Here is a 17,088-nt window from a genome sequence, read left to right as displayed (position 1 = left end):
TCACGTCTTTTGGTAATCTGAATACCCTACACTTATTTCGTTCGCTATACAGTCCACTCCGGATAAAGCAAATGTCGGTAAATCACAACATTTCCCAAGAAACGGAATTAATTCTACGTAAAAGTCAAAGTTTAATTGCAATGAAATTCGGTTAATCGCAACAAATTTTTGACCTCAAAAAGTGGCAAATTCAAGCAATAAATCAAATAAAATCTCATGATTAAATTTAATCATTATTGGTTGAAGAATCGAGAGTGGATGGGGTTTAATGCTACAGTAGTGTGTCACCACTCTGTTAGACACAATAGAGGGTGGGACATTGCAGTATGGGTTTGTGAGATCATCTGTGACCATTAGATAGGAGGCGAGGGGGCTGAACAACAGGTAGACAATGACAGTTGTAAGGAGAGACTGAGCGATATTCTTGGTTTGGGGATTAACAACTTTGTATTGCGACCAATAAAGAAATGACTGTGAGCATGATGAAAGACTGCTCAGAGATGGCACTAGACAGAGAAATGTGGAAGACCATGGCATCCAACCTCGATGAGAGAAGGATCCCCGGTATTTGTAAGGATTGTGACCATGGCCGACTAGAGTACTATAGTTACGTCATGATTGTGACCAACGGGTTTGGTGAGAGCTTATTGTCTCTCATCACGACTAATCTCTTTGACTCTTACAAATATTTAGAACAAAAGAGTGAAAGTTAATCCAATCTGAATATGTCAGTTTGTATCAAAATCTATACAGGGCTGCCAAATGGTTTTTGTTTCAATCAAATTGCTCAGTCTGTGGTGGACTACGAACAATGTTTACAACAATTGGTTTGAGTTTACCATATATGGTATGAAACTGATCAGTGGTTAAATCTAAATTGCTCTAAAAACTTACAAGCGGTAGTGAAAACAGTGCCCCATAATTTTATCTGAAATCGACCAAAGATACAGCAGCCATGGACGGTCCCAAGCCCATGTAATACAGGGAAAATGTTGCAATAGTCATTTTCGTTGATCCTATGGTGTTGCGATTATCCAGAGTGGACTGTAATTGCCATTATAATTGGCAATATTGCACCTATTTGGCATTTGGAAATGATAATAATAAATGGCTAATACTAATAATGTGTCAAACAAAATATACCTTAAATTCTTTGATTTTGAAAAAAATGCAATCCAAACAGAAATGAAACCAGAATTTTCAAAATGAAACTATCGTACTTAACCCGTCAGAAGAACTTCAGTGAAATAGTGTGATCAAATATGTATGTTATCAATATTCGAATGTGCGCCTCCTATCTAATGGTCGCAGATGACCTCACAAACCCATGCTGCAATGCCCCACCCATAACATATTTTTAATATTTATTATTGTAAAATGTAAGCTAGTTAATCGTTATTTTCCAATATTTCTCCGAAATATGTTATAGCCCTTAATTTTAATTACAACACAAAATTCCTCTTTGAATCATCACTAAAAATAGATTATTCAATTGGTTTTGTTATGACCCCGCTATGGCTACAGGGTTCTGAAACCACTGGTTAACTGTTTAGTAGTCTTTGGATAACCCTAATATCTCATCCAGACGCAAGCACAAGATCCCATGAACAGGAATACAGTCAAATGCTTACATCTAAAGATCAAAATAAATATAATTAAAAAAAACAAAAATATAACACTTCATAACAGAGAGATGGATTTAAAAGGGGGAAAAAAAGAGTATAAATTCTCACTAAATTGACGAAAAGGAATTACCTAGAGTGACATGCTAGGGACTCTAATCCTCCTTGCTCACAAACGAGTCAGTAAGGGTGCGGACACCTAACACCTGGATAATCTCCTCTTTCTTTCACACCTCCGAGCACCCCTCCTTGATGATATGTAGGCAGAATTAGTAACTGCCAGTGGCATATATATATATTAATATATATATATATATATATATATATATATATATATATATATATATATATATATATTAATTATGCCTTTTCCGCCACGACATCATAAGATATCGTCGCCTCTTTTTTTGTTTTTGTTTTGTTTGTTGCTTTAGGTCTCTTCCAACACAATTGAGGTTATATGAGAGACCGCTGAAACAAAAAAAAAAAAACAAGCAATCCAACAAAAATAGTACAAATGTAAATCAAAATCATAACATAAAGATATAAGCTAAATTATAAATAACCAAGAACAAACAGGCAGAAGATTTACAGAAAAAAAATATCCCCTGTCAAAAATACAATCACAAACCAAAGAAGCAGGATAGGCTAGTAAAGAGAAGAAGAAACGACATCACTATCGGATCGTACACCCATGCGAACATCATAGGTATATGATTCAAGGGTGATGCTCCCATCCAACCACCCGCGATCGTCGCCTCGGCATTCCATGAAGGAATATAGATAACTCATCAAACAAGATGTCTGATGTCAACAGGAATCACCCATGTTGTCTAAGTGAGCAAATTGGGGGTTAATAATCTTGCTCAAGGAAAAAACGAAAGTGCCTGAAGCGGGACTCGAAACCGGGTCATTCCGGGTCACAGTGCAATGCCTTAATCAATCGGCCGCTTCGCCCCCCATATAATATATATATAATTTTAATATTTACCACAATGTTTGAGTCAGTCTACATCGATGTTTCAGGCCTAATCAGCCTCGTCAGGACTGTGCGTTACATGAGTTTGGTTTGTTGTTGAAGTGGTTCCGGTTTGTAGTTGATTAATAAGAACTTCCGGCGATGTGGATACGTATTGTACATCTCATTTTTCGTGTTGAATGTGGCTTCATGAGGGTGTTTGATTATAGTATATTTCTCTTCCAGGCATAAGCTACATTGTTTTGATGTTGGTGTGTATCCTGTTGCTTAACATAAACATTTTCCATTTTCGAACCATATTTGTATCAAACACGATTCAATATATATATATATAATATATATATATATATATATAATATATATATATATATATATATATATATATATATATATATATATATATATATATATATTTAATAAATATATAATTAATATATATATATATATATATATATATATATATATAATATATATATATATATATATATAAATATATATATATATATATTATATATATATATATATATTATATATATATATATATATATATATATATAAACCAGTTTAGAATTCTGTCCACAACCTTCTAAAAATCATAACTAAGAGCAGTATGGTCCAAAGGCAATATTGCCGTATAATTCTTGTGTTGTGTTATTTCTTACTGAGAGTTCAATCACACTGTAGGCCGGAATGAGAAGAGGCATTCACAGCCGCCAACCTCACATCAACTACAGTAAAATTACTTTAAACCGAAAGAAGCTAGACCAAAAAATACCTTAAACCGCAAAGAATTTAATAAATTGTACTAGTTTCTTCACTATCTTTGTACTAATTCTTACGCTGAACCGAAATACTTCTAAGCAGGACTTTCTTTAAACCGAAACAACTTGAGAGCACCTTCCCTTTTCTCTTTTTCTTCAAAAATTCGGGAAGATGGCCACATGTAATAATGCCCGGCGATAATAAACTAAGAGTGTAAGTACCTATAAGATGAAGATGATGGTGGGGTGGGGGTGGGCAAACCTTTCAATCACTGAACTTGGGCTTGGCCAACACCACAATAGCACAGATTGGAAAAGGAAGACAACGGGTGACTGGCAGGCGAAAAATGAGGAAAGAGGGGGAGTTGGGGTTTAGAATCACGCAAGCGAGATGTTCTATGTAATTAGGCCTTTGAACCTAATGGTTTTTCAACAAAATAGGGGTGTGTAGTACACAGCTTAGAATTGACACGCCTTTTCATTTCCATTTCACTTCACCTCTGAGTAGTTGCGCATCATTCATTATCAATTATCGCACAAGAACTTTCGATCTTATTTTAGCTTGACATTTTACTAAAAGTAAAAGAAAGCACTGTGCTTACACGTTGGAGTTTAAAATCAAAATACTATGTGAAGTCGATGATAAAAAAGTTGAGCAAGAATCAGATATGTAAAAAAACACAGCATCCCTAACTCAACTCTTTCAACAATTTTGATTGGAAAACGAAAACCCCCAAAAAAAATTTTAAAACACACCCCCCTAAAAAAATTTTGTTAAAAAAATAATAAATTAAAAAGGCTATAAAGACGGTATTTATTCAATAACTCCATTTAAAGCGAAACCCATGATACGATTAAATGAGCAAATTCCTTAAATAGTTACTACCCTTGAAAAACATCGCAAAACGGAACTTGCTTTAAACCAAAATGTCTTTAAACCGAAATGGTATAGAAGGTCCCCAAAATTTTGGTTTAAAGTAATTCTACTGTAACTCAAAAGAAGGCCATAGCCATTACAGCTCACAGAGGAACGAACAGCCAGTCCATGACAACTGAGAACCGGAAACCAATCAAGTTAAGCACCCCATGCTGACAAATAAAAATAAATGTGGACAACTTTTAGTGTCCAATGAGGAAATAAAATAATTTTGTAAATAACGTACATATATTAAATAATCGGAATAAATCTGACTATCATGCTTATTGTCAAACATAAGTGGGTGGGGAATTTTCTTATTTCACCTTTATTATTAATGTTACTGTGAAGGTCATTGGTCATCTCCTTAAACAGCTATACGAGCCATAAATATATTGTTGTTCTATTATTATTGTTACATAATACTATTATTATTATTATTTTTATTATCATTTATGTAACAGGGAGATCATCAGCAGTAATATATTCTAAGGCACAACCAAGTTCAGAGTACCGGTATCTCTATTCAATGCACTTCATTTCATAATTCAATAGATAGATACACAATGAATATACAGTATATTTTAAAATACTTTAAAGAAAAAAAAAACAAATCAATCATTTTAAATTTTTATTTATTCATTAAAAATAATTTAAACATCACCATGGGCGCAGGTAGGTTAGGCAAAAAAGGCCTGAAACCCATTTCCAACAAATTAAAAAAGCCTGAAACGTATTTCCAAACATGACCCCACCCCCCTGAACTCATGCCATCATTTTACAGTTTCGTGTTTTGCTTTGTTTTCATTTGAATTTTTTTTCAGATTTTCGTTTGTTTTTGGTTTTAAATTATTTATTTATTTATAATTTGTATTATTTTTTTTTTCAAACCAGACAGAGGATTTGGAAATTAGTAAAAAGCTGGAAAGAAATTCAAATTCATTTTAAAACGCTGGAATCCGGGCAGAAACCTTGCGCCTCTGCATCACATCATTGCATAAGAGCAACAATGCTAATAGAAGATCAATGGAAAATTGGAACATGCTTCATTTTATTTAAAATCTAATTCTGGAGGAAAAAATCCGGAATTGGCCGCATGTGATTTTTTAAACACAAATCTGTCATTTACAAAATGCTATCAACTTAGTAAATGCCAGATCAAAGACCAGTGGTTTGTTTTGTTTGTTTGCATTATATAAAATGATATACTTTAATGAAATATAACACATGCACATTCATATTACATAGTGCACTTCAACAGTTCTCACCACGCTCTAATATATCTTGCAAAGCTAAATTTATTTCCCAAGAAGAGAGTAGAATACTATTAACAAATATAAGCTCAACTATCACCTCCTTAATTTCTAGAATTATTTGTACTATTATTATAAAAAATACACTTCATCTTAATGACATAATACAACACTCAAGCATACTTTCTAATTGTGTTGACAACAAACGTAAAAGAATCAACAAGTAGAGACAAATTATTTACATAAACTGGCACAAAATAATAATAGAGTAAAACTTGGATTCAGCAAGCTTTGAACCAGCGAGGACTCTTAATTTCTTTCTTTCTTTTCTTTTGAATTTTGCATCTGTCCTCATGAACACTAGTACAGAGCATCATCTTGCATTCAACAAGACCTCGGATATCTTGAAAACCGACATCCAGTTCTAATGGCCTCATTATATTATCCACTGTAGTAACATCAATAATTGAATGAAAAATACAGGAGCCCATTTGATTACTGTAGCTGTAATTTTTCCATTTTGTTTTAATGAATTAAATGAGGCTTGTGACCCCTTTTTTGGTCAATCAAGCACCAGGAAATTGACCCAAAAAATAAAAAGAAAAAAGAAAGAAAGGACCAATATCAACATGTAACGAGGAGAGGTAGCAGGATTTTAAAAATCTTTTGATTTGATTTATTCTGAAACAGAGAATTTAATCAAAGCACTACAAATAGTGTATTGCAACTGTTTCCTTTGCAGCAAAAGATCCCAGCCTTGCCTTGGCAAAAATACAGGGAAAGGGACAATATAGGGGAATAGAAGAGACCAAGAATGCCATCAATTTCTCACTAATTTGAACTGACATCCCATTTATATTATTTTAGCCTCATAAATCGCATCCATTATAACCAGTTCATCATATCACAGTATGGCAAAATGGCAACAATTACCCAGTTAATTTAGGATAATATTTCTTTTTTGACCCTCTTCTACATGACAGCATGTACATGCATTATGTTCTCATTATATATGGTATCTAAAGGCAAGTATTTTGATTATGATTCCCGGACAAAGTGATTTCAACAGTCGATCATAAATGTGAAACATGAAACAATTCCTGCACTGCTTGATGCCAATGCATATATTATGTTTTATGTACACATAATTTGCTTCAACCAAATCGTCTCAAATCTATTGTATTTAAATACCAGATTTCAGCACCATTTTAAACTTGTAAAAAAAATTTCACATTTTCAATTTTTTTAAATTATACAGAAAGTTTGCATCATAAAAACAATGCAAATTTGAATGGACCTCTCTGGTCCACAATGGGATATCAATCACATTTTTTTCATACCTTTCTGCCATTTCAGCTCCAAAAGTTATTGTCGTTTTCCAACACTCATTTTTATTCTTCGCGACTAAACAAAAGATTTACACACATTTATGATCTAAGATCCAAAGATTAAAAAAAAAATAAAAATTAACAAATGGACAAATTAGCATAGAAAATGACTTAGTGAACATTAACAGTTTAAATATAAGTGAAAGAACCACATGTTAATTATCAACAATACTGTACTAGAAGGATTCACATCCATAACACCAAGAAAGTAAGAACAATATATTTACTCAAATGAAATCACAGAGAATAAAATATAATGATGAACCAAGATCGCATTATTCTATGTATCCAAATGAATTTTCTGGAAAATTATTTACATGGCATTATATGCACACATTAAGGCTCATACTTTTTAAAACACATGAATCAAATCAACACTTTAAATCTCAATCTATTAATGTCAATTTGCTACAAGTCCCTCAATGCTGCTAACTGTTTTTCTATATCAGCATCTGCCGCGGCAGCTTTTGAAGATTCTCCGAGCGCTCCCCTGTGAGCAGATGGTGCATCTGCCAACTGAAAGAAAAAAAAGAAAAAAAAAGGTGCAATTTGTTATTGGTTTGCATCATCATTCAAAAAGCTATTCTTACTTACACAAGTTGGGGGTCCCAATAGCTCAGTTGGTAGAGCACTCGTTTCACACTCAAAAGGACCAGGATCATTCCAATGTGAAGTCATTTTTTTCTGCCTCCCCCAGTCCACCCAGTAGTGATTGGGAAGCTGGATCTGTTTGTTTTAAAGAGTTTTACTGCGGCTTGCAACACATTTAGGTCATATCAGCACCAGTAAAAATGAAGAAAATGGAATAGTAAAAAGTTCTAGAATTACAAAAAGATCACCCAGGAATAAGTAGGACAAAGGGGAAATAGTTAAAATAGGGAACAAATGTAGATTTCAAGAGCACATTATCACTGTACTTCGTTTGAGATCACCTAAATCTCTCAAACAGACACAATCACAGGATCCCATTGAGAGGAATACACTCAAATGTTTACAAATCATATATATATGTAAAACAAAAAATAATACAGTGCATTGCAAGGCAAAAAATATCATCTCCCAAAACTATTACAATACATTTGACTGTTTCCTTACCAGTCAAGGACCCCGCCCAGGGCTAGGACAAAACCAAGTGATCTCATTCCAAGACAGACAGAAAGCAAGTTGGAAAACAGATATAGGGGTATAGAAGACAAAGCAAGTGTGCCTGCCCACTATGGGAGGTCAAGAACCCCACCCAGAAGCTGGGTCTGTTAGATCTGACAAAAAGCAGTTTGCAATACACTAGCATACTATCAAAAGGGTAGCAAGCAAGCAACTGCTACTGTCCATTTAACACCATAGAAACCGAGATAAACTCCGGCTCCATGGGCCTTATGGCTCTGAAGAACTACTGTTACACATTTATCACGTTAATCAATTGTTTTGTGATTCTAGACTTCTCATTTCATTTTAACAAATTAAAGTATTTTGTGTGATTTGTAATGATTATTATATACAGGGTGATTGAAAAGTAGCTCCCTATTTTAAAATACTTATAATTAATTAAAATGTTGTAATATTCTTCTCAACTTTTATGTGTATATTCCTTAATGTATGGCAAATAAATCTGTCCGCATTATTTTTTTCAGATCTGTTAATTTGTTTGTGTATGTTACTTGATTTATGGCAATTAAATCAATGTTCTTGTATTATTTACCAGCCTGTTAATTTGTTTGAAATTCCAAAGAGATCAAGAATGGGTGGAGGTCTTATCCTACAATAACATGCCCAGATGTTGGAGAACTATAAGAGGAAGACTGCTCAAGTTGGCGTTAAAATGGTCAGAAATTGTCATGACAAAATTCATCACCACACGATGTGGCTGATACTCGAAGAAGCAGTGACCCTTCTACTTTCCAACGGTAGTGCAAGCTGTTCAAGAAATGTTTACCCATTGTCAGAAAACGTCAAGCAGCATGGGAAAGTAGGTTCTCCTTTCACTGTGCACGAAATGTGCTGAAAAATTAACATAAATGGCTTGCTTTGAGGCTGCACTATTGTCAAGCACTCTCCGAAGACTGTGACATTTGTCTGGATTTTGGAGAACTAATTTGCCTTCGTATGAAGATTGGTCTGATCTCTTTAAAAAAATATTCTGGAGCATTGATGCGGTATTCCACATACATTTGTTAATCGCCACAACTTTCACTGCTGGACAAGAGAAGATCCTCTTATTACTATTACCTGTGTAAAGAAAGCAGAATCGACCCAACCGTGAAATCAGTTGATGTGGTTCCTGGTTGGCTCGACAAGCTGGTGGCTGGTGGTTCCCATATCAAATTTTATATAAAACTCCACACAATATACTTTTTTCTCATGTTCATTAATTGCTTGGAACTATAGTTCAGAAACAAATTAGTTATCTAAATTAGTCTCTTTGTCTAACTGCGCTGAAAAAAATGGAATCAAACATTGTCAACTAAAACCTAACTTACCTTTCCAGTGATTTCAATACCAATTTCATCCAACACCTGGTTGACAATAGCATCTTGCTCCTCTTCATCTCCAGATTCATCTAAGATTTCATCTAATGTATCATCAACTGAGAAATAATTGATAATTTTTCTTTTTATTAATAAAAATTTAAATAAATGTTTTTTATTTACACAACATTATACATTTACAAGAAACAAGAGCAAAAAACCCACACAATAAATAAATAAATGAATAAATAAACATTAAAAAAAACCCAAAACAAAAGAGTGAAAAAATATGATATTACTGTTAACTATAATAAATTATAACTGTATTTCTAAGTGGCAAAACATATTCAATGTGATAAGCTGAGATACCAATGGGGCTTATGTAAATCAATTTTGAGTTCACAAGTCAATTGTAATATTAAGAAAATGACATGGATTGAAAGATGTCACATTGTACAATTCAGGAAGACTCTTAGACTCGAAATAATAAAGTTTTAAAAAAAGATATCTTAGCCCAATAAGGGATGGGGAAAGATGATGATACTAATACTAATAATAACACAAATACTACTATTAATAATAATAATCATTATCAGCATAAAAGGAAGGAGAAGAAGAAGAAGAAAAAGAAAAAAAAAGGAGGAGGAGAGAAGGAGGAGGAGAAGGAGGAAGGGAAGAGACCAAACGACAAGATAATATAACACTTGTAAAATTAATATACATAAAAGCTATATCAACATATCCTTTTGAAGTGAAGGAAATTCGAAACCAAAATACACATACTCATTTCTTCCGTCATTTCCATCTTGGCTGATTCTTTCTGGAACTCTCTCATTGTGGCTGCTGTCTTCTGTGGGTCCATCACTTTGTTCATTTGTGTCATTGTCTGCACAAAATTAATTTATGTATTTTTTCAAAACATAATTAATGAAACTTGATAGATTGTTAAAATGCATGAAAGAACACATAACTCTCATTCCCACATCACGGGATTTATTCTGAATCACATAAAATATCCTCGATGATATTGCTAACAAAAGTATGAAGTTCTGAGTATCAAAGTGCAAATGAAAGAGAATAAATAGGGAAGGAAAGCAGATTTTATTTACAAAACTGGGGTTATTTAAGAAGAATATTCTGTAAATATTGCTCCATATAATCGTATTAAGTTTAAAAAGTATGAATCTTTGTTTTTTTTAGTCCGAAAGGAATGAAAATCTCAAACAAAAAACAAAACGAAACAAAAATATACACCCCCCCTAAAAATAAAGAAATAAATAAAAATACAACAAAGAAAAGAAAAAAGACAAAACAAGAGAAACAAACAACACGAATACATGTAATTACCTTGGTTGTTGTGCCCATTGCATTTGCCATCTTCATGTTCGAATGCATCATCTGATTTTTAAATTTTTAAAAAAAAAGGTGGTAATTAAAATTGGGACACTGATTCTTTCTTTTGCTTAAACATCTAATCCATCAAAGGTAAAGGGAAACTAATCTCTAATAATAAGCAAGATAAAAATAGCTTGACTTAGAATATATATCTTGATCCTTACTACCAACCGTCATAAAGTAACAGAGTGTTATGCAAACGTCACCAACATTTTTAATGAAGAGAATTTGAAAAAAAATAGGGAATTATATAATTGAAAACGAAATATGAAGGCAATTTTTTAAAATTTACATTCATAAAAATGACAAGCTACTATTCTTCCTCGGCCAATTTGGTCTGCCCTTTGAAGTGAGTCTATTTTCTTCAGTTGCTTTGACATGTCTTGCTCATGCCATTATCTCTAGCATGTAGAAGTGGGAAAAGGACAACAGCTAGACAATTATATTTTGATACTTAAGTGTTCATGACCATTATGCCTCCTCTAACTTACACTATTAAATTAAGTAAATCCTCTGTAAAAAAATTTCCACCTATGCTAAAGATACATTCAAAATCATTTTCATTGTCCAGTGTATGTTAACTATATTTGACTGAACCATTTCTTCAAATCATTAGTGAAAAAAAAAAGCATTACCTTTTGTTGATTACTGATTGCTGATATCTTAGATCCCATGGCATAGCTTTTGGTTCTTTGCTTTCTTAAGTTGACCAGTTGCTTAGCCAATATTGTAGCAGCCTGTTATTATGTCAAAAAAATACAAAAAGAAGCTTTTAAAGGATGTTTATTCCTGTGTGCTGGTAGACATAAAATAAAAAGCAGCAAAACATAACTTATAATAAAGGATAAAATCCTGAAGTTCCATCAATCCATCAATTATTCCAGAGCTGAGGTTGAATTCGCTTTTCCATCACAAAATGACAGAAGAAGGGCGATTAAATCAGTGTCCTTGGCACCATATGGACAGTTCAAAATAAAAAGATTGTAGCACACACATAATACAAAAAACCCTTGCATGTTATTTATGGATATGATCATAATTGAATATAAAAAAAAAAAGGAAAAAAAAAAAATAAGTAGTTGGATATATGTGACATGTCTGTGTTGAGTCATAAATTATACAATGTAACAATCATGCAATGTGTGAAAAATGTGTAAAAAATTGTTATTATTTTCGCTTCATAAGGGAGTAAAAAATAATCCACTTGAGAATTTATTGTTGAAAGGATCATAATTTAGAAATAAGGCCTATCATTATGGACAAGGCTAGGAGTAACACGTTTTCAAGCAAGTAATGGCTAGTGACGACATAACATTACTTATAAGCCTAATTTGGCTGAAATCACAAATGTTGACTGCTGGAATAAGACATCCATTGTCAAGTAAGTGCTTTACTCTCCCTACCACCACCCCCACTATTTTTGGTTGCTCCACTATAATGACGAATCTCTACGATAACATTTTTTTTCTGGTCCCGACGATGATGTTACATAAGCGTACTTTAGCTGAAAACGCCAATGTAGATGGCTGGAATGAGATATCCATTGTCAAGTAAGTGCTTTACCCTTCCTACCATCACCCCCACCGTTTTGGTTGCTCCATTATAATGACAACTCTCTATGACAACTTCTTTTTTTCTGGTCCCGACAATGTCGTTATAGAGAGGTTGCACCGTAATTAAGTGAATAATTTTATTTCATAACTTTGTAAAGAGCAATTAATTCATGCACAGCTAAAGGACATAAAACCAAAAAAAGGAAAGTATGATTTAAATAAGTTAACAACTTTTGTCGTATGAGGGAACACAAACCATCCTCATCATTTCTTAAATGATGTCAGATCAAAGTGAACAAAATAATTGACCACCAAATTGAACTAGTATAATTTTTTTGGACAATCTATTTTATTTAATTTTTAACATTGGACACAAACCCATGTAATAAAAAGACAAAGACAATGGCCTACCAAACACTACACACACATAAAATCGGTAATTCAAGGAATTAATGTTCAGAACTCTTTTCCATGTGTGCAAGTGATTGAGTGCATATAAACCACCACTTAATGATTTTAAGCATATGTACAAGGTATTCAACTTCCCGTCTACATTTTTTCCAGCTGATTGACCTATACGAAAATAATGAAGGAGAAAAAATAAATCTAAATTTTGTCTGGTTTTGTATGAAATACATCTCTGTTCATTCTGATTTTAGTTGTACAAGTTTCAATTCAACAGACATTGATATTTCTGTTCAAGAACAGTTCAAATTTCATTAACTGTATTTAGTTAAATTTTTCACAAAATGCAAGTCAATCAGATAAATATGATAAATCAGCCTAAATTCTTCTCCTTTACCAAGTAAGTGAGGATATTTAAGCAATCCATATAACTTGAAGGATCTGCCATAAGTATTCATTTTGAGAAAGAATAACTTCACTGGATTTAATTAAGCTTATGGGACCAACCTGTTTATTCCCTTTCTTGGCTGCGTTCTTAATTTCCATTTCCTGGTGATAAACAACAAAATAACTTAGTTTTAACATGAAACATACTAAAAAATTAGCATTGATCATGAATGAAATGGAGCACAAAATTGAAATAAAAAGATTAAAGGCTCATGGCGTCCGCATTTAATGGAAAATAATTACTCATTACACTTGGGACAGAATGTTGACTGCAAAGTACTATTCACCAACTCAATAGATCAAGAGACCCAGTCACCCAGTGTGGAAAAGGTATGAGGGGATTTTTTAAAAAACCCCAAAAAATTAAGATGCACTTTGGCCTTCCTCTTTCCCTGTCCAATCAAAGATAGACATATGTTCAAAACTTTGTTCCCTTCACAAAGGTTGGTTATCATATCAATTGATTTTACACAGTGCCATTTTCAAATTATATTTTAGACATTATAAAACAGAATAAGTTGAAATTTAAACAATAATGGTTCTTATTTTGTTTCAACATTACGCACTATTCATACAAAGTCTCTCACGAAATACAGTCACTAATGTGTTTTGAATTATAAGCAGGTTAAACAATAACAAGTAACAAAAAAGTAACAGAATTCATTAGAAACTTTCAAGTTTATTTAAAAAATCATATTCTAGGCCCTTATCTTGTGAGTCACATTTGCCATGAATTCAAGGTGTCGCAGCTTTAAAGTAGATTTTTATTTTACAAAAGTATTTCTATATATTTTTTTTTGACTCATCTCATTTTATTGTTGTTAATCATGTCACGAGATACTGATCAGTATTTCAATCAAATATCAGGGTTTTTTTTTCTTTTAAGGTTTAAGTACAATAAATCCCAATACTCGAATTTGACTTAAACCCATTTAAAATTGTTGGATCATAGTTGTGTATCAACTGGTCAAGAAGCACTACAAAATTACCATCTTTACCCTGGAAAGCAAATATTTCAAGGCTAACTCAATTGGCTGAAGTCACCACTCTAATCACTCTACTCCCCCCCCCCCCCTACCTCTAATTTTTACGATCTGACTCCAGTATCTCTGTACTTGATTACAACAGTCATGCCCATAGAAAAATGATCTCGAGTCAGTATGTTTTGGTATATAATTGCACCTATATTAGTTGCCAAATAATATTTAAGTTAATAAAAAAAATACAAGTATTTATTAGTGAGACAACACAAAGCTAAAAGAATACATGGGCAAACAGCATTGAGTGATTTTGATTTAGACATGGTGATTCTATACCTTGAAAATTTGAGCAAGAGATAGATAGATGGAGTAAAAACCACTTAGCTAATTTTGGTCTGAGTGCTTTTTCAATTCATATAAAACCACCTTTTAGATACAATATCTGATTTGTAAGGCACATGCAAATTTGATTGGGCATTAAAAATTTGTCCAACTTACAAGTTTCTTTTCTTCTCTCTCCAATGCATTTCGGTCTCTGTCTAAATCTCTGGTTTGTTTCTTCAAAACTCTGTCATTGGAACGAATTTGTTCTGAAATTAATAAAAGTAATAATGAAAAAAATGAGGATTTTTTTTCCTATCACATTTTCATCTCAGATTCAGCCACTACCACTTTAATCAACTCTGTTTTCATATATACAATGACTGAACATTCCATATGACGTCATGTGTTTTTAATGTAGTGTTTTTCTGCACCTCCATTGACAGTGCATCTTTAACTGGTCGTTTTTATGCACCACCGTTGCACAAGCGCAATCCACATTAATCATTATTAATGATTTGTTTCTGTACTTGGTCATCACAAAAAAAGGGTCACAAAAGTTATATATTATGATATATGCACGACTTTAAAATAAAATGCTTTAAATAAAACAAGCACTGATGACGTGCGCCCAAAATTTAAAACCATAAAATAGAAATAGAAGTAACATTAAAGTTAAAGAAAAAATAATGTCCTAGAAAGACAAGATTCGATTAGCTTGGTGGCTCTGTGATGCAGTGGTTAATCTGTCAGACTCGAGCCTTAAAGGTGCTGGGTTCGAATCCAATTTTGTGGACAATTTTTCTTTAACATATTTGTAAAAATCTTATTTCATTGAGAAAAAAAAATTCATGTTTATTTAGCGTAATAGTTATAAGATATATGTGTCAGAGTATGACATAATCAGTTGGAAGGTGAAAATTTTGGATTTGCAACTAAAAATACAAAACAAAACATAGATCTAAATATTCGTGGTCTTTGGGAGATTACAATTGTAGTCGCTAATGTTAACGTTAAAAATCAATTTGCCCTCACATAGATAAAAGAGTGTCTTTGTGTAATGAGTATGAGTACGAGTTCATTGTAATGATTGGAAGATTTATTTGATTTGCCATGAGCGTGTTGCAAAAGATACATGCATGACATATCTCTACATTAATATAATTTGCCATTTGCGGCTGCGAAAATTTGCGAGGAAAGGAGAATAATATGACTTTGGGCATTGAGCGTTTTATTTTAAAGGCAGTATGGGTCAGGCTTTGACAAAAGGCAGTATCTTAATTCTTTTTTAATTTAAAAAAATATGCTGTTTTATTTCTAAATATAAAAATAGAGGCGATTCTTGGCAGCAAACCACTGGGGTAGGGGCAGAGTACCGTCTAATATTAATTAGATATACTTATATTATTAGATAACACTGGACTAGATGCCTATTAATAAAATAAGCACTGGTTGAATACGGAGAGAGAATGATCAACTGGTAATGGGATTGTGGTGGGGAAGGGAGGGGTAACCCACAAACGACTGAGGCGCTGGACGCAGGGGAGAACATGGTGATGCGAGATCAAAGAGAAAAAGCTGCCGGCTCTTGGGTTGTGGCAATGGCTGTTGGGGGGAGGGAGGGAATATGTGTGTGTGTGTGTGATTATTCTGTTTTTAATGACTTAGAGATACTCATGAGTGTGTGTGTGTTTAGGAGGACTGATACGGTTTCTATAACTGCAAACAGAATAGGAACTGAGAGTTTCACTAATGATAAGTTCATCATTCGGGCGCATTGCATTGCAGTATTCCGAATCGAAGAGCCATTGGAGACTAATAAGACTTGACCCTGGTTAGCCACAGAGCTCTATCTAGTTTAGACTCGGGTCCGAATTTCCACGGGAAGCAATTCAGACTCGGGTCAGAATTACCACAAGAAGCAATTCAGCCTCGAGTCCGAATAGCCTTTGCCTTCTTTAAAATCATGTCAACTCAATTTGAACGATAATTTCAAAGATATCTAAATACTGTCCAAGTCAAACTTCTGTTTTCATCTGTTTTCGATTCTTTTGAATTAACGTACACTTTATATTATTTTGTTTAAAGTTTAATGAGAACGTGAATAGGAAACTAAAAATCAATTCACAGATTCACAGTCACAGAGCCAGAGGCAGTAGGGGTAGGCAGAGTCGGCAGCAACACATTAAAAAAAAATAAGTAATGAAAATTTCCATGAAATGAAGTGTCTATTTGAAACATTTCAATTGTATCATGTATCATCCACAATCATTTCCTATTGCTAACTTCTTAGTAAGGCTTTGACTTAGACTTGTTGACTGAGCCCAAGAAAAAAAAAGGTGCTATCTACTAATCTCTAGATAAACTCTACCTTGAACAGTTGGTTTCTTTCGAAAGAAATCCATGCTCTGAGTTGTGATTGCGATGCTGAAATAAAATGATGAATTCCTATACGTCTCCTTAGACTTAGTATTTCGAAACACGATCTTGTATAAAAATAGAAGACAATGAAAATCAGTTCATGTGACGGTGAATGTTGACAACAGTGATACAAGTGGGTTCTATCTTTAGCTTCACTTTTCACCCGGAAGTATCGACAACCT

The 17,088-nt window shown here is 33.3% G+C and overlaps 1 protein-coding gene across 1 annotated transcript; it reads right to left on the bottom strand.

Moving 5' to 3' along the window:
- Positions 1–4,896: 4,896 nt before the first annotated feature.
- On the bottom strand, positions 4,897–17,077 carry LOC144968599 (charged multivesicular body protein 2b-A-like). Its single transcript, XM_078907101.1, has 8 exons — positions 16,857–17,077; positions 14,663–14,754; positions 13,245–13,286; positions 11,415–11,516; positions 10,732–10,782; positions 10,168–10,270; positions 9,397–9,503; positions 4,897–7,435 (listed from the first exon to the last, which is right to left on the bottom strand). The coding sequence occupies exons 1-8, from the start codon at positions 16,888–16,890 to the stop codon at positions 7,328–7,330; spliced, it is 639 nt and encodes a 212-aa protein (XP_078763227.1). The 5' UTR covers positions 16,891–17,077; the 3' UTR covers positions 4,897–7,327.
- Between the last annotated feature and the right edge of the window lie 11 nt (positions 17,078–17,088).

Source organism: Berghia stephanieae, chromosome 3, assembly GCF_034508935.2.
Source record: "Berghia stephanieae isolate SIO BIC M18660-M18661 chromosome 3, UCSD_Bste_1.3, whole genome shotgun sequence".
Taxonomy (NCBI): domain Eukaryota; kingdom Metazoa; phylum Mollusca; class Gastropoda; order Nudibranchia; family Aeolidiidae; genus Berghia; species Berghia stephanieae.
The sequence above is the reverse complement of the archived record's forward strand: the minus strand, read 5'-3'. Positions and strand labels throughout refer to the sequence as shown.

Excerpts from the sequence above, each read along its gene's own strand:
- LOC144968599 (XM_078907101.1), bottom strand. The coding sequence starts at position 16,890 with ATGGATTTCTTTCGAAAGAAACCAACTGTTCAAG. Across the intron at positions 11,517-13,244 it reads CCAAGAAAGGGAATAAACAG|GCTGCTACAATATTGGCTAA; the intron begins GTTGGTCCCATA and ends ACATAATAACAG. Across the intron at positions 10,783-11,414 it reads CAATCAGTAATCAACAAAAG|ATGATGCATTCGAACATGAA; the intron begins GTAATGCTTTTT and ends TTTAAAAATCAG.